Source organism: Pelobates fuscus, chromosome 9 (assembly GCF_036172605.1).
Source record: "Pelobates fuscus isolate aPelFus1 chromosome 9, aPelFus1.pri, whole genome shotgun sequence".
NCBI classification, from domain to species: domain Eukaryota; kingdom Metazoa; phylum Chordata; class Amphibia; order Anura; family Pelobatidae; genus Pelobates; species Pelobates fuscus.
The window spans coordinates 131,166,662-131,190,206 of NC_086325.1; the positions used below are offsets into that span (position 1 = coordinate 131,166,662).

Sequence of the window (23,545 nt, forward strand, 5' to 3'; positions counted from 1 at the left end):
CTTTTATGCATCTTTTTTTGCCATTGAGCCAAAATAAGGCATAAATCAAAATTTAAAGCAACTTCCATTATGTCCATAATCTTCTAGATTCCAAAAATGGAATTCCTTTTTTAACTCTATAAAGTTGTTTTTATAGAAGCAAATAAAAAAATATTTATATTTAAATACTAGAAATAATAACCTGATACAGTTATGTCTCCAATTTTCAACTATGTCCTGGTCATCTTTATCTCTTTAATATCTTCAGCACTGAGAATGTCCGATTTACATGTATGATGTGACTAATTGGCTTTTGTGGTTGCAGTGTGGAAATTGGCGAGAGTGTACGTGGAGAAGATGTTTACATAGTGCAGAGCGGTTGCGGAGAGATAAATGACAACTTAATGGAACTTCTCATCATGATCAATGCTTGCAAGATAGCTTCAGCTTGCCGTGTCACAGCTGTAATACCATGTTTTCCGTATGCTCGGCAGGACAAAAAAGACAAGGTGAAATAAAATTCCCGTCACATTTGTACCAATAGTTTATAGTGAGACTATTCTCTTTTGTTGTATTACAATATGTTTGTCTTGTTCATCTATTGTACTGTAACCGCGGCTGGTTCCCTTATTTACCACTATAACGTCTTAAAGCATAGAACTTAGCAGGGCTAACCATACAGATATCTTAGCCATAATTTTATATAGTTAGTGTAAGAGATCCTCTATTTAACATGTATAAATAATTGAGAATACAATATAAAATAAGGATTACATATACATAGTTACATAGTTAGATAGCTGAAAAGAGACCCGCGTCCATCAAGTGCAGCCCTCCCCACACCCGCCCTTTGCCGCTGATCCAAAAAAAAAAAAAAAAATTGTCTTGGAAGCAATAAAGTTTTGTCTTTTTGATATTTATTATATAAAAATATAAATATAGACATATAAAATCCAACTACACTAAATGCTTGCAAATATCATTAATAGGTTAACATACCCTTCTGAACATGTCATCATGTCAGCCTCTCTGTCATTTTAAGATGGAGCAGCGTCAGTCTCCAAGTCTCTCCTCTGTGTCTTAGCATTTAAAAGTACACCTATTTATACCTTAGGTGTCTCCATTTTAGGGTTACCGTAGTTCATGAAAAAGTAACACTTCTTTTACTTTGTTCATTTTAGGACCTCCCTTAACTTGGCAAAATTTTACTGACCTAGTTCAAGATGGCATCTTAAAGGACCATTATAGTGCCAGGAAAACATACTTGTTTTCCTGGCACTATAGTGCCCTGAGGGTGCCCCCACCCTCAGGGTCCCCCTCCCGCCGGGCTCTAGGGGGAGGAAGGGGTTAATCTTGCCTCTTTCTCCAGCGCCGGGCGGGGAGCTCTCCTCCTCCTCGGCTGAATGCGCATGCGCGGCAAGAGCCGTGCGCGCTTTCAGCCAGTCTCATAGGAAAGCATTTACAATGCTTTCCTATGGACGCTGGCGTCTTCTCACTGATTTTCACAGTGAGACGCACGCAAGCGCCTCTAGCGGCTGTTAATGAGACAGCCACTAGAGGCTGGATTAACCCTAATATAAACATCGCAGTTTCTCTGAAACTGCTATGTTTATAGAAAAAAGGGTTAATCCTAGCTGGACCAGGCACCCAGACCACTTCATTAAGCTGAAGTGGTCTGGATGCCTATAGTGGTCCTTTAAAGTCTGAACATCCTTATCTACTTAGGGTTACCACAGTATATTGTGTACTGAAAGAGTCATAGGATAGCTTGAAGCTTGTTTATGCATTATTGTTATTGTAATTCGTCTGGGACAAAATGGCGCAAACATATTATGCACTGAGGTTATTGCTTAAAGAAACATCTATGAAAAACAATATGTTCCATTTCTAACACCTTGTCAGTTTGCAATATCTCTTAAAGACAAAGTACACAGTTTAAGAAATACAAAATTTCATTCTAAAACTTGTAATATTTGCATTTGCCCATAACAGTACAACGCTGCAGCATATGTTTGTGCTAAATAAATCATTGTAATTGATTATTTACTAAAGTGAGATTTGTTTTGAATTAAAAATTTAAGGCCAAAATAGCTCAAGTGGAAGCATAGTTCAGCTCTTCTGACCTTAAACTAGAGATTCTCAACAATTCTCACTCTAGTGAATACCCTTATACAATTTGTATTTGCTCAATCTAAAGTAATAATTTGCAAGAGGCCCTAAAAACCTCTCATCAGGCAGGAATTTTAAGAAGATTAGGTTATTAGCTAAGGGAAAAGTTATTTCACTAGGTCTAAAATCCAAGGCATACAAATCCGTCTTGTTAACCCCTTAAGGACAGAGCTTCAGAAGCTTGTCTTTCACTTAATGACAACGCCATTTTTTTTTGCTGTTTGCGTTCAACTGCAATTTGCATTTTACTAATTTATTGCACCGACGCATAAAATATATTCCGTTTTTTAAAGGACAGAAAGGGCTTTAATGTGATGTAACATATATATACATAAATGCTTATTTATTATAAAAAAAATACAGAAAAATGCAAAAAAAATGAAACATTTTGATTTTCTTTTTACAGTTTTTGCAATAATAATGTGTGCACAATTAGTGCAGGTTAAGGAAAGTAATTAAAAATAAATTAATTTAGTTGTTCTGATTTACAGAATATATAATGTCTGGGATTTTAAGTTTTTATTGGTAGTTACAGGTCACAAAGCACAAGGAGTAAAACAAACTTTTAATGTGGAGCGATTTTAAAATTTGGTATGTTTGTCTTGTAAGCTTAATAGCCATAAAAGAAAACAAAATTGCCACACAAATATATATTTAAATAAAGAAGACACTGCAGGCTATTTACCTAAGGTTGTTTTGACACTTTCTACGTAGCTATTTCACCGCCAACCTCTGCTAAATATTGGAGTAAAATTGTATTTTTTGGGGGGTTTTGGCACACAAACTTATAACGAACTTCTCATGTGTATTTTGTAAAGTTGGTGTGTGCTATTCCTGTACAAAGTTTTATTTTGTGTTCAGTTACATCTGCTGAGTAAAATGACACCCCCATTGTATGTCTTTGGCACTATTTTGTGAAGCTACAGTGCCATATAGGAGACCTGTCCTTTTCAGTATTCACAGTCGAATTTTGAGAGACGGATTTAATAAGCCTATGCTTCCATTTGGGGTATTCTAATAGTTTGACTGTTCAAAAAAAACCCACAAAGGCCTACCATTTGTAAAAGTAGACATTCCAAGGTATCTCATAAGGTGCATGTTGTGCCTTAACATGCCCCCATTATTTCACCAATATATGCCAAAGTATGTGGTAAATAATTTTGTGCATTTTTTACATACGGATTGCATTTTTGCTGGGCATTTTGTATATTTCATATGTGCCACTAAGTTCAAACCCCCCAAATTATGCTCAGCCAAGTCTTCTGAGTAAAAGGACACCCCCATTGTATGTCTTTGGCACTATTTCGTGAAGCTACAGTGCCATACAGGAGACCTGCCCCTTTTCAGTATTCACAGTAGAGTTTTGAGAGATGGATTTAATGAGCCTATGCTTCCATTTGGGGTACTATAACAGTTTGACTGTTCATAAAAACCCCACAAAGGCCTACCATTTGTAAAAGTAGACACTCCAGGGTATATCATAAGGTGCATATTGTGCCTTAACATGCCCCCATTATTTCACCAATTAATGCCAAAGTATGTGGTAAATTATTTTGGGCATTTTTTTACATACGGATTGCATTTTTGCTGGTCATTTTGTATATATAATATGTGCCACTAAGTTCAAAACCCCCAAATTATGCTCAGCTAAGTCTTCTGAGTAAAAAGACACCCCCAATGAATGTCTTTGGCACTATTTCGTGAAGCTACAGTGCCATATAGGAGACCAAGCCATATCAGTTTTTACTGAACTTTGAATTTTGACGCTGGGCCTATGTGCAATTTCCAAGCATCTTCGCAGGTTTTAAATTCAAACTACCCCACAAAGGCCTACCATTTCTTAAAGTAGACACCCCAGGGTATTTCAAAAGGCATATTTTGAACCTTAGCGTGGGATCATTTTTCCGCTAGCGTGTACCAAGTGTAGTGGTAATAAGCGTTTTTTTTTTCTGCCTTTTTGACACACAAAGTGAGTTTGCACAGTATATTTTGCAAACCATATGTGTACTACCACTGTATAATACTTCATAAGTTGCTCAGCTATGTCTGCTGAGTACAAAAATACCCCCGTATGTACCTTTGCCATGTATATGTGGACATCGAGGGGCACATTTGGGACACAGCCATTCCATTTTTTTTGAAACTTTACATTTTTACGCTGTGCCCATGTCCCATTTTAGATTATTTTACCAGGCTATATAATTCCAAATACCCCATAAAGCCATACCATTTCTTAAAGAAGACATCCCAGGGTATTTCAAAAGGCATATTTTGAACCTTAGCGTGGGATCATTTTTCCGCTAGCTTGTACCAGGTGTAGTGGGCATTATTAAATGTATTTTGTAACTTTTTTACTTTTTAAAACTATTTTTTTTTTAAACTTTTGTTTTGCTTATTTTTTTTTAAACTTTCCTAAACTTTCGTAAAACTTTTTTTTACAGATTTAACATTTTTCGAAGCTTTTTTTTACCGTTAACCCCTAACTAGCAGTAAGATGCAACAGTAAATTCCCAATTTTCCCATAACTCCCACCTCAGCTAGCAAAATATTTAATTATACAATAGTTAATTAAATAAATTTAACCCCTGAGGGTTAAAAAAAAAAAAAAAATTAACCCTCAGGGGTTAAAAAAAAAAAAATGAGATCATATTAAAATGTAATCCCTGCCAATTGATCACTGTAGTCAGTGATCAATTGGCAGGGAAGGGGTTAATTTTTTATTAAAATGGGTAAAGGGGGGTGGGATTTTAATTGTACTTTGTTTTTTTTTTTTTTTTACACCAGGGGGCAGGATCAGCACTGATCCGTCTCCCTGCACTTCACACTGAACACGGAAGTGCAGGGAGGCGGAGGTGAGTATACTGAGCACATGTGCCCGCTCTGACATGCTGTCAGAGCGGGCACATGTACTGGGACAGCCCGATCCGGTGCTCCCGGTCTGCCTCTAATACAGAGGCAGACCGGAGCACCATTAACCCCACGATCGCCGCGATTGCGGCGATCTGGGGTTAATTTTACCGCGTGACGGACGAGGTCCGTCACTCGTCCTTAAGGGGTTAAAGGATCAGTATAGGGTTTGTCTCAGAAAAACAAGCAGTCTTCTGACCTCATCAGAAGTGGTAGTCTGATCCAATCACAATGCTTCCCCATAGGATTGGCTGAGAGTGACAAAGAGGCAGATCAGGGGCATGATTCAAACACAGCCCTGGCCAATAAGCAACTCCTCATAGAGATGAAATGAATCAATGAATCTCTGAGGAAAGTTCAGTGTCTGCATGCAGAGGTAGGAGACACTGAATGTTTGGAAGCATTTTAGGCAGCCATGACCCAGGAAGGATCTCTAACAGCCATGTGAGGAGTGGCCAGTGAAGTTGTCACTATGCTCTAATGTAAACACAGCATTTTCTCTGAAAATACAGTGTTTACAGCAAAAAGCACAAGGTAATGATTCTGGTGACTATAGTGTCCCTTTTAAGTATTTTTCCACAACACCACTGGTAAGCCAGAGAACATTTTCTCTAACATTCCAGCTGGTGCAACATTAACATCTCACCACACACTAGATGAGACTGTTGTCAACCGTCTTCCACATTTCTGCTTTACCTGAATAGAAAATAAAATGCATATCAATGAGTGTGTGTGTGTGTATATATATAATATATATTTTTTTTTACTATATGTAACTACTATATTTAATTAAAAAAAAAAAAAAAAAAAAAAAATATATATATATATATATATATATATATATATATATATATATATATATAAAAAAAAAAATAATTTTTTTTTAATTACATATAGTAGTTGCCGAAAGACCAAGAACCAATCCCTGCAGTCTGACCAATGTAAAAAAAAAATTGTCTGAAATGGTTCCTGTTACTACCAGGGGCTGCAGGGATGGAGCACAATACGCACCGAGGACGTTACGAACTTTCTCAAGTACAGATCTGGACTCTTCCCAACTGCTACAGGCATTGGTTGATCGGACAGTGCTTATGGGGCCACCTGTTCCGAGAAACTAAACAAGCTATTGCCTCTTATATTTTGCCACTGAATCTGTTTTTAGTTTGTTTATCACTGTCACTCTGAGCCCAGAATACATAGTGTCTGGTGGAGTTCTCCTCCTATGTACTATTTTGTGATGTCAGTATGTCTATGTGACGATCTGAACCTCGTCACTGGTTCTTGGAGGAGCCTGCTGGCCAGCCTCTTGCCCTGTGACTATGGCCTCTGCAATAGACCTGGCTAAAATACTTTAAAAGGCTCTGTTCATGTGAAGTATGTACTTTTGTACTCCAAACAGAGAGACCGACCGTTGGCACTAATTCTCTGGAACTGTTTTGGGCATGGGACCATGTGCATGGTTGGTCAAAAATAAGACTTCCAGAAAATTCCTGAACCCCTAAACTGATCTGGGTGGTTTTTGGATATGTTGGTCACCCAGATCAGGGCTATGTTGTTTTTTTTTTTTCCCCTGTGCTTGGAGATAATTGGATTAGAATTAGTACAGTCCAATTATCTCCCAGGCAGGGAGGGGGAATTGTATGTTTGTTATGGGAGTGTCGGGCATTTAATCACTGATCTTATTGGTCTGTGTCTTTGTGTTGGAGTCCCAAACAAGGTCCATGTGGGCGTACCCCTTGCATGGGGATTGTCATAAAGGCCAAGTGTGGCTCCCATTAAAGAGAAATTTGTTTATCCCTTCATGAAGTCTTGTGTTCTCACATGTGCTTAAGTCTGTTTTACTTATGGTACGAAAAAAACAAACATTGCAATAATCCTGACATGTACTGATCTCATCTCATGATAACCTTTTTATTGCTGTTGTATCATTACTTGCAAGTTGTACTTTGAACAACAAAATAAAGAATAGGAAGTAAAAGGGGAATTTGCATCCACAAATATACATTCAAGCAATGCAGTTATTTCTAATATCAATTCTGATATCAAAAGATGCATTTCCAAGGTAAAATAGTAACAAGTGGCCTGCGATGGCGATCTACTGACAGCTTCCTAGCTGATTCACTGTGATCGATGCCGCGCAGCTGGCAATCAACTTCAGGACAGGCCTTCATCCCAGAAACACTGCTTAGTCGTGTGTTCTGAGCAGAGTTAAAGGACTGTATTCAGCCCTCACTAAAAATGGCCCCATCAGACAGAGAGGAGACCCTGTCACTTACTGATCACTCTGTTTTCTGGTGTGAGCAGGGATTTAACCCTATTCCTACCAAAACTGCAGTACGCCTTAACAGGAATAAAGCCCACTATAGTTAGGACACAATTGCACGTCAAAGTGTTAATCAGATGGATATTCTTTTATTAATTAATATTGCAAATGTAAATAACAAAACCGTGTTCAGTGTCAAATTGAAGGAAACTGGTTTTAACTAAAAATAATATATTTCGAGTGTGCTTCACATGGAATAGGAGTTTAGTTAACTAATCACTATTTTAAGATGCATTCATTTTGAATGATATCAAAATATATATATATATATTTTCCCTTCGTATAGTGGCAGTACTCACAGTTGGGATGTTCCTTCCTATCTGGGACAAGAAGCTCCCCCTTCTTCCGGTTTTTATGCCTGTGCTCCGCCTGCTGCCTCCATAAATCCTGTATGCCCTGTACACTCGCCAGTTCTTCTTGTCCCGATAACGGGACGGACAGGTTCCCCAGCTGGTGGAGATGGTGCGATCAGCACAGGCTGCTGATCGAGGAGGTGTGCGCCCGATAGCTCCCCGGGTGGGAGCTGAGTGGCAGAGAGGTTTCCGGTCTGGCGTTACGGAACCAGACCAGGTAGGACTTTTTATGTGGCTTCCCCTTTGGAGTTCCCGGGCGGTCCTCCTCGTGGGACTTGCGCATGCGCACAGCAGTGGAACGCACGCCCGGGTGGCGTTGCGTTCCACCAGACCCGGTATCGCGCTACTGCGCATGCGCGATCCGGAGTTTTTTGGCGCGAAATTCAAAATAGGTATATAAGCTGTGCTAAACCCTTCTGGCCCCAAAGGTGGGTGTACAGTTCGGTTTCTCCGTGTCACCAGCCCTCCTGCACGGATCTCAGGTGGATAAAGGTGAGGTTTAACTATTTAAACTCTCCTCTTTATCACCTATTATAATGCATGCGTAAATTTTAAATTTTAAATTTTTATTAATTGCTTCCTTATTCTGGTTTACAGATATGTCCAGCCCTATAGCTCCGGACAAGGCAGATAAGGACAAGATGTCTACTTCTGTGCCCAAAAAAGCCACAAGCAAGTCTAAGCACTTAAGTTGTCTGGAATGTGCTGTTCCTCTACCTGACGGATGTCGTAAAAAGACGTGTAACCAGTGCGCTTCTGAATTACTTGAAAAAACAAAACAATCGGATATGACATCCTTCCTGAGCTGGTTTCAGGAAAATTTGTCCCAGACATTTGAGTCCTTTAAGGATACCATGAAGAAAGACCCTGCAATTCAAGAGAAATTGCCTAAAAAACGTAGGAGGAATAGATCCCCTTCTGAGTCGGACGTCTCTTCTGGAGAATGTTCCCTTTCTTCCCCTTCGGATATTTCCAGCCTGACTTCTAGTGTGGAGGAGGGTTTTCCACCAGAAGAATTGAAAAGATTCATTAAAGAAGTGAGTGCGGCTTTTCAAGAGACGGAACCTACCAATGTGAAGGTTAAAGGTTTCCCTATGTCTCCAAAAATATTGGATCTCCTTCACAGGGAATGGAAGAATCCTGAAAGGCGGGCGTTCATTTCAAAACATTTTAAACTACTGTTCAAACTACAGTCTGAGGAAAAGTGGGAAGATCTTCCTAAGGTAGATATTCAAATTGCCCAACTATCTAAAAAGACCACTATACCTATTGGCGAAGTCTCTGGCCTCAAGGATCCTATGGACAAAAGAGCCGAAACTTCATGTAGACGAATATACCAGGCCGCAGGCTTTCAGTGCAGAGCTGAAATTGCGGGTTCAGCAGTGCTCAGAGCCCAGAGTGTTTGGCTTCACGCACTGGAAGATTCCCTTATGGGAAAATCCGATATGGACCCTTCCCATCTCATGTTCCTGCTGAAGCTATCCAATGAATTCCTTTCGGATACTGCTGAAGAGTGTCTTCGTTTCTCAGCAAGAATTATGGGGTTATCATCAGTAGCCAGGAGGGCCCTTTGGCTTCGTACATGGACAGCTGATTCAGCATCGAAGGCAGCGTTATGTGAATTACCCTTCGAGAGGAACAAGCTGTTTGGTACCCCTTTGGAAGACATTATTAAACAAATGTCAGATACGAAGAAAGCCCTTCCGCTGGAACCAAGAGCCCAGGGATATAAGAGATTCCAGTACAAGAACCAGCGGTCCTTTCGTTACCAAGGGCGGTTTCGCAGGTTCCACAAACAGGGTGGCAATAACAGCCAGTGGTCTAGGCATGAATTCAACAAACAAGATAAAAAGAGGAAGTTTTGACGCCAAAAGAGTGGGAGGACGCCTTCGGTTCTTCTCCCACGAATGGAGAAAAAGTTCTTCAAATGGGTGGATTTTAAGAACCGTTTCAGAAGGTTACAGGATAAAGTTTTCTTCAAGTCCTCGACCATCCTTCCTTCTGTCAAGCTATCCTTCAAAGGTAAAATCAGAGGCCCTGCTTACGGAAGCACTCATCCTTTTAAGAAAAAATGTAGTGGAGAAGGTACCCAAAGGTTGGGAATTTCAAGGAGTCTACTCACGTCTTTTCCTGGTGCAAAAACCAGATGGATCCTTTCGTCCGATCCTAGACCTAAAGCAAGTCAACACCTGCATACCATACCAGAAGTTCCGTATGGAGAGCATTCTGTCTGTAACACACATATTACAAAAGGGAGATTTCATGGCAAAGTTGGATTTAAAAGACGCCTATCTGCATATTCCAGTGGCAGAACCTTCCAGGAAGTTTCTCAGATTTGCAGTTCTAACGAGAAGGCGAAGGATTCTCCATTTGCAGTTCAAGGCGCTTCCCTTTGGCCTATCTTCGGCTCCTCGAGTTTTTACAAAAATTCTGGCACCCGTGGCAGCAGTTTTGCGTCTGAAAGGTATTGCAATCGTTCCATACCTGGACGATTGGTTCCTGAAGGCACAGTCAAGGCAACTGCTGGAACTTCATCTAGAGATTGCAATGAAGGTTTTAAAAGATCACGGTTGGATCCTGAACCTGGAAAAGTCCGAATTAACCCCGTCCCAGAGTTTAGTATTCCTGGGGCTTCGGATAGATTCCCAGTCCCTATCTCTTTTTCTTCCAAAAAAGAAACAAGTGGGGATTTTCAAAGCAGTATCAAAGCTGCAAAGAAACCTAAGCTCAATCAGAGATGCTATGAGGTTGCTAGGCCTCCTAACGTCTTCAATACCGGCCGTCGCCTGGGCAAAGGCGGAATCCAAACCATTACAGTGGGACATTCTGTCCCAGTGGACGCGAAAACAGGAAGATCTGGACGCCCCATTCCGTCTATCCGACACGGTAAAAAGACAACTGAACTGGTGGAAAGTAAGAGACAACATTTCAAAGGGCCTGTCGTTCGCTCTGAAACGATGGATTACAATAACCACAGATGCCTCCCAGAAGGGTTGGGGCGCTCATCTAGGCTCTCATTTCCATCAAGGGCTTTGGAACAAAGAAGAGGCATGCGCTTCCTCGAATTTCAGGGAGTTAAAAGCGGTCTGGGAAGCCCTAATTGCCTTCCGTTCTCTCATCGCCAATCAGTCGGTGAGGATTCAGTCGGACAACGCCACTACGGTGGCCTACTTGAATCACCAAGGGGGCACAAAGATCAAAGCTCTTCAAGATCTTTGCTACCACATAATGTCTTGGGCCCAAGCGAATCTTCGCGCAATATCAGCTACCCATATCAAAGGGTCTCTAAACGTGATTGCAGACGACCTCAGCAGAAGACATTGGTCTCAAGCAGACTGGGCTCTATCAAACGAAGTTTTTCTGGAGCTGGTTGCACGCTTCGGCAGGCCAGAGATGGACTTGTTGGCAACAAGGAGGAACAGAAAGGTGCGGAGATTTGCGTCACTTCATTCAGAAGATTACCCAAAAGTCCTAGACGGTCTATCGTTCCCTTGGATTTTCGATCTGGCTTATGTCTTCCCGCCTATAGCCCTTATCCCAAGAATTGTTCAGAAAATAAGATGGGAGAAGGCAAGAATTCTGGCAGTCCTGCCCTTCTGGCCGAACAGAAGTTGGTTTTCGGAAGTAGAAAACATGGCCATCTCTCATTGGCACCTCCCGGTCTCTTCTCACATTTTAGAGAACGTGAAGCTTCCAGAAGAAACTCTGTCAATGTTTCACCTGACGGCATGGTTGCTGCAAGGATGATACTCCAAGGTCAGGGTCTTTCTGACCGTCTATGTGACGTTTTGCTGTCATCTGTCCGCTCGTCTACTTCACGAATCTATTTCAGGGTTTGGATGAAGTTCAGAACCTGGTGTCGTCTCCGGAATTCTGATCCGGCCAATGCCTCAGTTCCGGAAATTCTTTCTTTTTTGCAAGATGGGTTTGAAGCCGGCCTAGGGGTATCCACACTCAAGGGCCAGATTTCTGCGCTTAGTCACTTCCTGGTTCAGGATATTGCTTCTAACCCTCTGGTTCGAAGGTTTATTAAGTCCATACGGTTGAAGAGGCCTCCCAGGCTGGTTTCCTTTCCTACGTGGGACTTGTCTCTGGTTCTTCAAGCCCTTTGTGAACCTCCTTTTGAACCTTTGTTTCAAGTCTCCATCAAATTCCTTACCCTCAAGACGGCCTTCCTGGTGGCAATTACCTCCGCTAGGAGAATTGGTGAGATCCGAGCTCTATCTTCTTCGCCGGAATTCACCATATTTCATCGAGAAAAAGTAGTTCTACATCCCAGACCTTCTTTTTTGCCTAAGGTTATTTCAAGTGCTGCAATCAACCAGCCTATTGTTCTGCCAGCCTTTTGTCAATCGCCCACGTCTAAGCTGGAAGAGAAATGGCATTTCCTTGATGTTAGGAGATCCCTGAAATGTTACCTTCATAAAACTCGGGAGTTTAGATCCTCAGATCATCTTTTCATCTACTTTCAAGGCAAATGTGTGGGTAATGCTGTCTCTGGACCCTCATTAGCTAGATGGCTGACCAATACCATCAGGTTGGCCTATCGCTCCAAAGGGATTCCCCTAAAATTTACATTGAGGGCTCATTCGACTAGGGCTATGGCTACCTCATGGGCTGAAAGAGCTGCGGCTTCGCCTGAAGACATCTGCAAAGCGGCTACCTGGTCTTCATTGCATACCTTTATCAAGCATTATAGGCTGGACATATTCTCATCATCTGAGGCTGAATTTGGGCGTAAGGTGTTGCAAGCTGTGGCCTGCTGAGTTCCCACCCTTTCTTTTTTACGGGGATCTTGATATATCCCAACTGTGAGTACTGCCACTATACGAAGGGAAAAACAGCAATTTTACTTACCGTAAATTCCTTTTTTCTTTGTATAGTGGCAGTACTGGCTTTCCCTCCACTTTTTGTATAGATTAAATGAATTTTGCATGATTCTGTCTCCGTTTGGGTTCTTTTTTATTACTGGCGAGTGTACAGGGCATACAGGATTTATGGAGGCAGCAGGCGGAGCACAGGCATAAAAACCGGAAGAAGGGGGAGCTTCTTGTCCCAGATAGGAAGGAACATCCCAACTGTGAGTACTGCCACTATACAAAGAAAAAAGGAATTTACGGTAAGTAAAATTGCTGTTTTTTAAATAATGTAAGTAATGTTTTTTTTTTTTGTTTGTTTTTTTTATACAATTAGTCGCATTTTACAATCCATTCCAGTTATATAATTTCTGGGATCCGTGCTGTTTAACCCCTTAAGGACACATGACATGTGTGACATGTCATGATTCCATTTTATTCCAGAATATTGGTCCTTAAGGGGTTAATTCCACTAGATCTTCTTCTACCAAAAGAAAAAAATGATGTTAAGAATTGCTTTTCACCTCCGTTGGGTTAAAATAAGAGACCTGTAAATTTGTGAATTTAGTGTGCATAGCATAAGTTGGTCTGCATCTCTGATCCTCCAAATTTGTGTTGCAATATAAATCTGTGAATCCCTTACAGGGAGTAGTGAGTACATGAATGGTGAAAGTATCACGTGAATCCTCATACCAAGAGATGTTCGAATTTAGAATTCCTGGCAATTCTAACTTTAGTGAATAATACGGTACCTATTGTTTCTTCTTAGAATACTAAAACACTTTAGCTTACATAAGTGCTTTATGTGTGTGCTCTTCCTCTTCTTTAATTTTAATTTACAATCAATTCAATAGAAAATGGCACTTTCATAAATTACCCTAGTAACACCCCCTTGCCTGTCAATCAGGCAACTGTTCCTGTGTGGTGGTGGTGGTGGTATGTTCTTGTTTTTTCGTCTGCTTCTCATTGTGTAAATTGAGATGTCTTTAAATGGACCGCCGCATAAAGTCTGGCCTGATTTAGAAGGGGAGGGCTTGCAGAGGCTGCAGACAAGAGATCTGCAGCTTTTTGCGAGTCGTGCTTAGATATACCCCCAATCAAAAAAAGTGCATATTTAAATGTGTGCATGTTTGTTGGGGTATATCTACTTAACATGATTTTCTTGTTTTATTTTATTTTTATATAGGGTTATTGAGTGAGTCTTTTCATTTATAGTCCAATAAATGGGAGAAGGAATGGGGGCTTAGATAATTGTGAAGCATGCGTCATAGCTAGAATTGCTGCAAAAGCTAGTTATAGCAGATTATTTGTACATTGGGGAAAAGGAAACCAGAAATAAGTTGAGATGTTTTTGTACAATTTTACAGGTTAGTGAATAGTGGCAAATAGTCATCCAAATGGTCGCACAGCTGACTTGGGTGGGTCAGGAGCGCATTGCAGTTTGTATTAACTTATTCCTTTTTGTTCTATCCTCTCTCCTCTATTCTCCCTCTATTTCAGTCTCATATACAAATTATTTGTTTGATATCTTAAGCTACAGTCTAGCTGAGGTTGGAATTACTTTAAAACAATGTGCTCATAAAACGGTGTTACACACCCATTGACCTTATATGCTGTTAATACTCTATGCATTGCTAATGACCAACACTAATCTCTGAAATCCTCTTGATTACTTTTATGTTGTAACCTTTACAAAACAGTACAATAAAATACAGATCTACAAAAAAAAGTAAACCTTGCTCATCCATATGATCAGTACAGCTGTGTCCAATATTCATAGTTTTCGGTTTGTAGCCAGGCCTTTTGCAAGCTGGTGTTCTAGTGGATTGTTTTGTTTTGTTTTATACATAGAGTGGTTCACATTCATTCATTCATTCATTCATTATCCATTGTCATGGTTTCTGTATCATTAGTTGTTGCTTTTCTTTATTCCAGTCTCGAGCTCCAATCTCTGCTAAACTTGTTGCTAACATGCTGTCCGTGGCAGGCGCTGACCACATCATTACAATGGACCTTCACGCATCCCAGATACAGGTTATTTGCTTTATTTAGTACATTTTACTTGGTTGGCATGGAAGCACTTCAGTTTGAATCATGGGAGGGGATGAATGGAAGAAAGATTGTTGATGATGTGCAATTATACATACTTACACATTTTTCATGTAACTTGTAGGGTTTCTTCGATATTCCTGTGGATAATCTGTATGCAGAACCAGCTGTCTTAAAATGGATTCGAGAGAATATCCCAGAATGGAAAACGTGTACAATAGTGTCACCAGATGCTGGAGGAGCAAAAAGGTGAGCTTTTCAAACTAAGTAGCCTTCTAAGTAGGGTTTGTAGGGTAAAATGCAAAACAAACAGATACAAATGGCAAGGTTACAAGATGATTGCAAGATTACAAAGGTTTGGTGTCCTCTGTACAAGGAATACCAAAAGGGAGTGCCTTTTCTTCCCTTCATGTTCCTCCCTTTTTAAGACATGTTAGTTTGGGTTTTGCACAACAAGATGTGATACAAAAAAGGTAAATACCATATTGACTGTATTCAATGGGGGAAAAAAAGGTCCACATAACTCTGCTAGTCATAAAGTACTAATTAAAGAGTCCCTATAGTCACCAGAACCAGTACAGCTTAATGTAGTGGTTCTGGTGTCTACAGCATGTCCCTGCAGCTGAGCAATGAAAATTCTGCCTTTTGAGAGAAAAGGCAGTGTTTACATTGAGGCCTAGTAGCACCTCTAGTGGCAGACACTCAGACGGCTAAGAAAGGTGCTTCCTATGTACGTTCTGCATGGAAAAACTGATATGTATTTATATTGTTGGACAACAACCCCTCCCCCCCCCTCCCCCCGGAGTAAGAAGTTATTTTACGTATTTTTTCTCCATCACCCTGCTGGTCTCATCTCTATGGCTGATCTTAGCCAATCCAATGCTTTCTCTTAGGAAATCAGTATCTTATAGGAATGTGTTGAATCAAAGCATCTCTGAGGAGTGTTCAGTGTGTATGTATATATTTATATCTATCTTGAGGAAGACCCGCTGGGGTCGAAACGTCGATCTAGACAAAATGTATGCAATAATTTGAATAAACCACATTGAACAGACCTGGAGAGAGTATGTGTATATGTATGTATGTATGTATAGATGTGTGTGTGTGTGTGTCTCTCTCTCTATCTCTCTACCTCTGCTCACCAGTCAAGCCATAAGACTTGCTTTTCCCACAGAAATCACAAATTTGCAGTGATGTTACTACTGCAAAGGATTCTGGGTGGGCATATGCAAATTAGTTTATGTGAAAAATCTTTCTCATCTACAAAAGCGAATGAAAAAAACTGCTAAATAGATTCAAAATTTTGTTTAAAAATACCCAGTGTTTACATGCTTTTTGCTATTTTTTTGCATGTTATAGGGCTATAAGTACAAGTAGGATATTGCGGTTTCAAAACATACATTTTTAAAATGTATCAATAGTGACATTGCAACACTATTATCTGTCATAAATCGCTGAATAACACCCCACGTGTACATATTTTTTTTAAAGTAGACAACCCAGGGTATTCAATATGGGGTATGTCCAGACTTTTTTAGTAGCCACTTAGTCGCAAACACTGGCCAAAGTTAGCGTTCATATTTGTTTGTGTGTGAAAAAAGTAAAAAACTAAATTGAACGCTAATTTTGGCCAGTGTTTGTGACTAAGTGGTTACTAAAAAAGACTGGACATACCCCATTTGCAATACCTTGGGTTGTCTTCTTTTGCAAATGGTATGCCATCATGGGGGTAATTCTCATTCCTGGGCTACCATACGCTCTCAAAGGCAACGTAACCAACCTGGCCATTTTCAATGTAAAAATATTTGACCCTGTAACTTTCAAAAACGCTATAAAACCTGTACATGGGGGGTACTGTTATACTCAGGAGACTTTGCTGAACACAAATATTAGTGTTTCAAAACTGGAAAATGTATCACAACAATTATATCATCAGTAAAAGTGCTGTTTGTGTGTGAAAAATGCAAAAAAAGTCACTTTCACTGACAATATCATCGCTGTGATATGTTTTACTGTTTTGAATCACTAATATGTGTTCAGCAAAGTCTCCCGAGTAAAACCGTACCCCCCCATGTACAGGTTTTAGGGTGTTGTAGAACGTTACAGGGTAAAATACAGTGATGGCAAATTAAATTCTCTGGACTTTCGGCCTGGGTTGGCAGGCAGGTCCCTTAACCCCTTAAGGACACATGACATGTCTGACATGTCATGATTCCCTTTAATTCCAGAAGTTTGGTCCTTAAGGGGTTAAATTGCAATCAATAAAATAACTTAATTATGTAAAAATATTACATAAATACGCACGTAGAATTTAAATATGCATATTTATATATTTGACGTCTACGTGTATATTTATATAATTATTTATGTAATTTTGTATATGGACATATGAATAGTTCGTATTCTTTTTATTTATATATACATTGATATATATACAATTTCATTCTAAGTGTATTTTGATATAGATATATATATATTAATATCAAAATAAAATTTCGTATAGATATATAATTTTAATTTTTTTTATTATTTTTACCTGTTTAATTTAAATTACTTATTATTTGTATTTTATAATTGTGTGTGTGTGTGTGTGTGTGTGTGTGTGTATATATATATATATATATATATATATATATATATATATACGTGTGTAATTTAATTAGAAGTGTATTTTTATATTAATATATGTACATATTAATATAAAAATACACTTGGTATGAATATATATATTATATAGGTATAATATATGTCTATATATCACATATAATATAATAATTTTTTTTATTCACTTTAACTTTAATTTTTTCTTTGATTTTACACTAGCAGGGAGACTGCCTGTCAGCACAGACAGTCCCCCTGCAGGCAGACACATGGACACCTGTTGGGCGATCACATGGCCACAGGGGTCCTAATCTGCCATGGGGAGACTGTCTGGGCTGCAGGCAGTCTCCCCACAACGGGAGCACCGCCGATCGCCGGCGGGGGAACGACGCCGATCGGGTAAGTACATCTTAAATTTAGGACGGTTCAGGACCGTCGGCAATGGAAAAATGCTGATGACGGTCCTGAACCGTCCTGCGTCCTTAAGGGGTTAAAGTCTGTGTTTGCTATATACAACAGCTTTGAAACACAACTTAGGAAAAGATGCAAAGCCAGTGAACCACTCATGAACAGCTGTTTCATTGTAAATGCAAATCATCAGCATGAGGTTGGTTACTGGTTTGCTATTAAGGCTTGATAGTGCTTGGGAAGCAAAAACCAAAAAGGTTATGGTAGGGAAAAATTGTGATTGAAAACTCCTTCCACCTGAAGTCTGTGGATCGTTAATACAGTAATATTTAGTGTCCCTTTAACTTTTGCATCTGAGAAAATAACCTTATTGACTGGTTTAAATCTGTATAACTTGACATCAGTTCACTTTTTATAAATCACAAAAACATATATAAGAACCTAGTTTTCTCGCTGAGTATCAAACGTGTTCTTTTGAGTGTTGAGTCAGGTGAATGTGCATGATTTTTGCTAGATTTTCTATTTCCTCAGTTTCCTCTCATAAGAAGTTAAGCCTGTCTCACATACCTTTTGGCTTGTTGGATGCGCTCTAAAATCAGTCCCTCGACCAAAAGGCAAATATATTGAAATAGGTGCAATTACACACTAGCTGTAAAAAGGGCACTTTGCCTGAAATACCAAGTCCACGTAGTAATAAGTGTGTCTAATAACAAAATTTCTCATTGAAATTTACTGCTCTTGTGGAACAGTTAAAATTAATGTTTTGTAAATTCTCTCTTCTCCTTTTTTTATTTTATTTATTTTTTTATTATTAGGGTGACATCCATTGCTGATCGTCTGAATGTTGACTTTGCCCTGATTCACAAGGAAAGGAAAAAAGCCAATGAAGTGGATCGCATGGTGCTTGTTGGAGACGTGAAAGATAAAGTAGCTATTCTTGTTGATGACATGGCTGATACCTGTGGAACAATTTGTCATGCTGCAGAAAAGTAAGTGATCAAGAAAATAGTGACATTGTCAGGGTTATTCACCAACCTGAGAATTCGCTGTGTATTCAAAGAAAATTTTAAATGTAAGTTTAAAATAACTGAACCAGAAAATATTCTCTAAATCAGATTCTCACTTCAGAGAATAACTCTGAATATGTTTTAAATGCATAAAGTATCCCAACATACCAGTGAGTTGTGGCTCTAAATTTCTAAAAACTGGATCTATCCACTCACTCCATGCTCAGTATTTAAAAAAAAAACAAAAAAAAAAACACAGGAAAATCTGTTTTCCTCCTGTCTGCCTGTCACTGTTTAAAAGACAGGTAGCCCTTTTCATGTCTAGTTTCTTTGAAAGATGGTGAGTGGTGTCACAGGGGCTTCTCTCCAGACTAGTATTTTTTTTTACATTTGTGTGCCTATTATTTCTATTCTTTAGTGTGTCTGTACACACTAAGAACATTGTGTTCCATCTATAGCTGTCCACAATTGCAGGGTTTTAAATTTCAAGTTCAATGCTATTAGCCAGGCCTAATAAATTACTCACCACTTCAAGCCGTGTAATACCCACCAGGGGTTAATTTCTACTGTGGGCAACATTTTAATTTGCTGCTCGTTAGTGGTTGGTGGAAATTTGAAGCCCCTTACTAATGCCTGAAAAGGTGCCACAAAAGAGCAAGAATGTAAACCAACATATCACACAGAGTTTTTCTCTTTGTGAAATGACACCATAGTTTACAATGCATTCCTTTATAATTCCTGCACACTCAACCTGTGTAAATATACAACAAATTGGCCAGACGAGGAACTGGCTGTTGTGTGTCAACACCTTGTCCTCTTTGCAAACTGTGGCTAATTTCAGGTTATTACGTTTATTTATTTTTCATTAAGTTTCTCTGTTGGCTCTAGCTAGTTCATTCTCAGGATTTCAATGCAAAGTGTACTGCTGAGAACACACGCTTTAATTGCATTCCATTTTAATTTTTCAACAATTTAGTAGATAAATCCCCATATAAAACATGCAGAATTGAAATGCATGCATGTTTTCTTTGGGGAAATATGTATAGTGCACCGAATTCATTACTGTTACAATGTTGCTGCTGTAAATGCCTTTGCAATGCATCCCCTCTTTTCCCCGACATGGACTTTAATTCATTGCTGAGGAATGCATCATTCAGAGGCTTCTTACTGTGTGCTTCTGGATGAGCTGTAGTACAACTCACTGAGAAGAGGGAAAGCAGGTAGGTGCATGCTAGTCCAGTGCGCATGTCTTTCATTGGCCATGAGGAGGTGTTCTAGTAAAGTGTTTTATATAACAAAAAAAGTGGAAATCGGCACTTTGTATAAACTGTAACAAATTTGACAGCACAGCAAGCTGAAGTGCTTTGTGTTCCTTGAGTGTTCATTTAATTTTAAGTGGTGATGGTTGTTGTGCTGTGTGATGTTTGTCAACAAAAACAATCCCACATCCAGGCAATTGTAGCATTTACAACAGCAATATCAGAACTGTTATTAATCTGGTGCTATATACACTTTATCAAGACTAGAAGTGGAGTATTGTGTGGGTTCTTATTTATTTATATATATTTTTGCACTTTGGGGGTTTTAACTCTCATCAGAAAAGGGCTCCGCTAAATCATTTTAGTAAGTTTCAACTGAACTTATTTCAGTCCACACTATAGTTCTGTTTCCAATTATGGTCTGATCTTTTGGTATTAGGTTGTTTAACACCACGCCTTTGTTCCATGCATTACTTAAGATGAATGTAGCTACTTTTTTTAACTAATGCAGCTCTGCTATGACCGATGACAATTGGTGCACAGTTGTAAACCGGGCATTGTACAGGAATCGGTGGAGCTGCAAAGTGCACATGTGTTTAACTAGCCTCTCCTTGGGCACATTTTGAACACCACTTGGTCAAAATTTACATAGGCCCAAAAGATAGGATTCAAAAATCCCTTCTGTGTTGTATTAAAATAACGTTTTATAAGTGGTTTTCAATCAGTCCCGCGCAGTTTAACATAAACTAAGCTGGAACTATCTTCGGTGAGGAGAAGCCAGGCCATGGATGCCTGCAATGACTTGGCACTATAGCCTCTTTACCGGTTATAGCAATTTGAGTTGTTGGAGTTTATAATGACTGTTTGTTTGCTTACCCAACATTTAGTTAACCAGCTGCATAGTATCTTACATCATTAATTTTCACTTTTTTTTTTTTTTTTTTCTCTTTTCTCCAGACTCCTGTCAGCTGGAGCCACAAAGGTATATGCCATCCTGACACATGGTATATTTTCTGGTCCAGCCATTTCCCGAATTAATAATGCCTGTTTTGAAGCAGTAGTGGTAACCAACACAATTCCACAAGAAGAAAAGATAAAACATTGTTCCAAGATCCAGGTGGGTGTAGTTTTAAGTATGCTTTCAGGTGCGATAGGTAATTATATTTTTACCTTAGTTAGCAAAGTGCAAATATATATTGCTCTTTAGGCTCTAGTTCTTTAGATACATTGTCACGTCACAGATTATATCCAGGGTATACCAAGATTGTTCTTCCTTAGAAACTGGTTCTGGGAAAGGGGAAGGGAACACTATCATGAAATGGATGAAAGCAAGAAATCACTTTCAGGTAAGAACCCTGGAACTGGCAATGGTATTAGTTAGAAATTGATTAAACAGAGGCTCTTATTAGACCTGGATTTCTTAGGGACTTCAGGCTGATGTAATATTATCCGCCATTCTGAAGAAGACTCGGGGAGCTCAATGGGAAAGTATGATGTTCCATAAAGGTGCAAATTTAAGAGGATGAATTCTCATGAGTCTTTTGATGACTGGATCCACTGTATGTTGAATATTGGGAATGGCTAAATATGTCAAAAGTGGAATCTTTGGTGAGTGAACAAAGTTTTATCGCATTGAACATCTCTGAAGTATTTCAAGCATAGTCTCTACCTTTCCAAGCCATCATGTGGAACATTCCTGTGTTCTGCACATGATCTCCCATGGTTCTGCAATCTGTTACTTATTTGTTTTCCTGATTACATAGAATTGGTCAAAATAAATATCACAAATGGAATTTTTCAGAGCAAAGTGAAAGCATCCCAATCTATTAATTTTGAGTTGTATCCTTGTAGGAAGAATTTGAGGCTTAATACTTCTTCTAATGATAAACCTCGTGTATAGTTCTTTTGTTTTTTTTTTTCTTCTCCTGTTGCTTTACTACTTTAGGCTTAGTCTAACTTCTTTTGAGATGAATATGTTTTGTTCTTCCTGATATAACTAATGCATGTATTCTTATACCTACTTGATGTTCCGGGCCTATTAGGAAGGAGGGTGCCCCAAGTACACTTATGTACTCTGAGAGTTAATCCTTTTCCTGTAAAGCGTTTTCATAGCTGTTTGGCTAGAAGTCAGAAAATACTTCCTATAATAAGGAGATCAAAGCTGTTCTGGTATTTTTCAAAGGAAGAATTGATTCTTACTCCGGGTGAACAAGTCCACAATGTTTTCTGTGACACATATGACCTATACATATTGATGGACAGCCCTATAGTTTTAGATTTCAGAAGAATGTGCATTAGATTAAGCTATTGGGCAATGAAGAATCATGCAATTAGGCATTTAGCAAAAATACAGAATATGCATTTTACACACTGCAGGGCCGCCCTTTTCATGCTTTTTCATAAATATGAGAAATGTGAATCCCTGTAAATATGTCGGATCTGGCCACCCTTTAATCTTACTAGCTCCTTTTGAAGTTCACCCCAGATCTAAAGTGTACTCCTTTGCAGTGACGTGTTATTTACACTCTGAATATCATTGAGATACTGGTATATGTTTGTTGCTTTCTTGTGGAGACGATCAGATAGATGAGGACTTTTTAATAAGCTGTTCTGGGAACTGAATTTGGCACAAATTGGCATCATTGGCAACTGTTGCAAAGCATAGATATTTGAAGTTCTTTTAAACAATCTGTATGTGATAATAAACTTCCAGACACTACCAAATTATGGATCTGAGCAAGAATGGGTGTGAGATTTTCTGTCATGAAGGCTCTTTTCTAGATGGACATTTTCAGGTCCAAAATCCATTCTTGGTTTCTTTGCAGCCTTTATGTCAAGAATTATCGGAGAATATATTCTTCAGTATTTCTTATACTGGAACCAATACAATTTACTGTTCTAAAAAATTATTTTGGATGCATTCTTTCATTGTGTTAGCTTTACTTGGGGAGGAAATGTTCCAGTGTTGGATGTTCGAAGTCCAGATGTCTGTGAAGGCACAAAGGCAAGTTGTACCATGCCAGCTTCAAATAATTTTATCTCCGTCTTCCTCAGCCAAGGGAGCAAAATAGAACGACAAAGTATGAGGATTTAGCATAGGGTTAGGAAAACTGTAACTTCCCCGATTTTGTAGAACTGCAGCGTCCATGATGCTTAGCCATTCTACTTGGCGCTCCCTTTATTGTTTAGAAGGGGACACTCTTTGGGTTTAACTGGGCACCTGTTTCTTAGGCGAATGGCTTTTCTATCTGCCTCCATGCTTATCGTGGCGAAATTGGTCTGTGATGACTAAAAACTTAGTTTTGTGGGTTTTTTTGTTTTCATTTTTATCCATGGTTGAACAGGCCTAAACAGATCAGATGCATTTTATTTGTGTGTGTGTGTGTGTGGGTTGGTACCCAAAGACTTTTTGCACTTTTAACAAAGTCCTATTTGCTGCACACCTGCTTACCTAAATAAACAAATGCATAACTACTTACTTGCGCATGAAATCTACTAATAAAAGGAAAAACAATAACTATTGTAGATGGTAATTACCCTCAGAAGGTTAATTTTTTTTTTTTTTTATGTATTTTATTTAAATTGTCTAAATACCCACCAGAGAGTGAAGCATAAAGAACTAACATGCAATATG

The 23,545-nt window shown here is 39.1% G+C and overlaps 1 protein-coding gene across 1 annotated transcript in view; it reads left to right on the forward strand.

Moving 5' to 3' along the window:
* The window catches only part of PRPS1 (phosphoribosyl pyrophosphate synthetase 1), a 29,943-nt gene that overhangs the window by 2,330 nt on the left and 4,068 nt on the right, over window positions 1–23,545 (forward strand). The window contains exons 2-6 of the mRNA XM_063432424.1: window positions 305–488; window positions 14,523–14,621; window positions 14,761–14,885; window positions 18,461–18,634; window positions 20,869–21,028. Of these exons, the coding sequence (XP_063288494.1) occupies window positions 305–488; window positions 14,523–14,621; window positions 14,761–14,885; window positions 18,461–18,634; window positions 20,869–21,028 (742 nt within the window). The remainder of the gene's footprint in view (window positions 1–304; window positions 489–14,522; window positions 14,622–14,760; window positions 14,886–18,460; window positions 18,635–20,868; window positions 21,029–23,545) is intronic.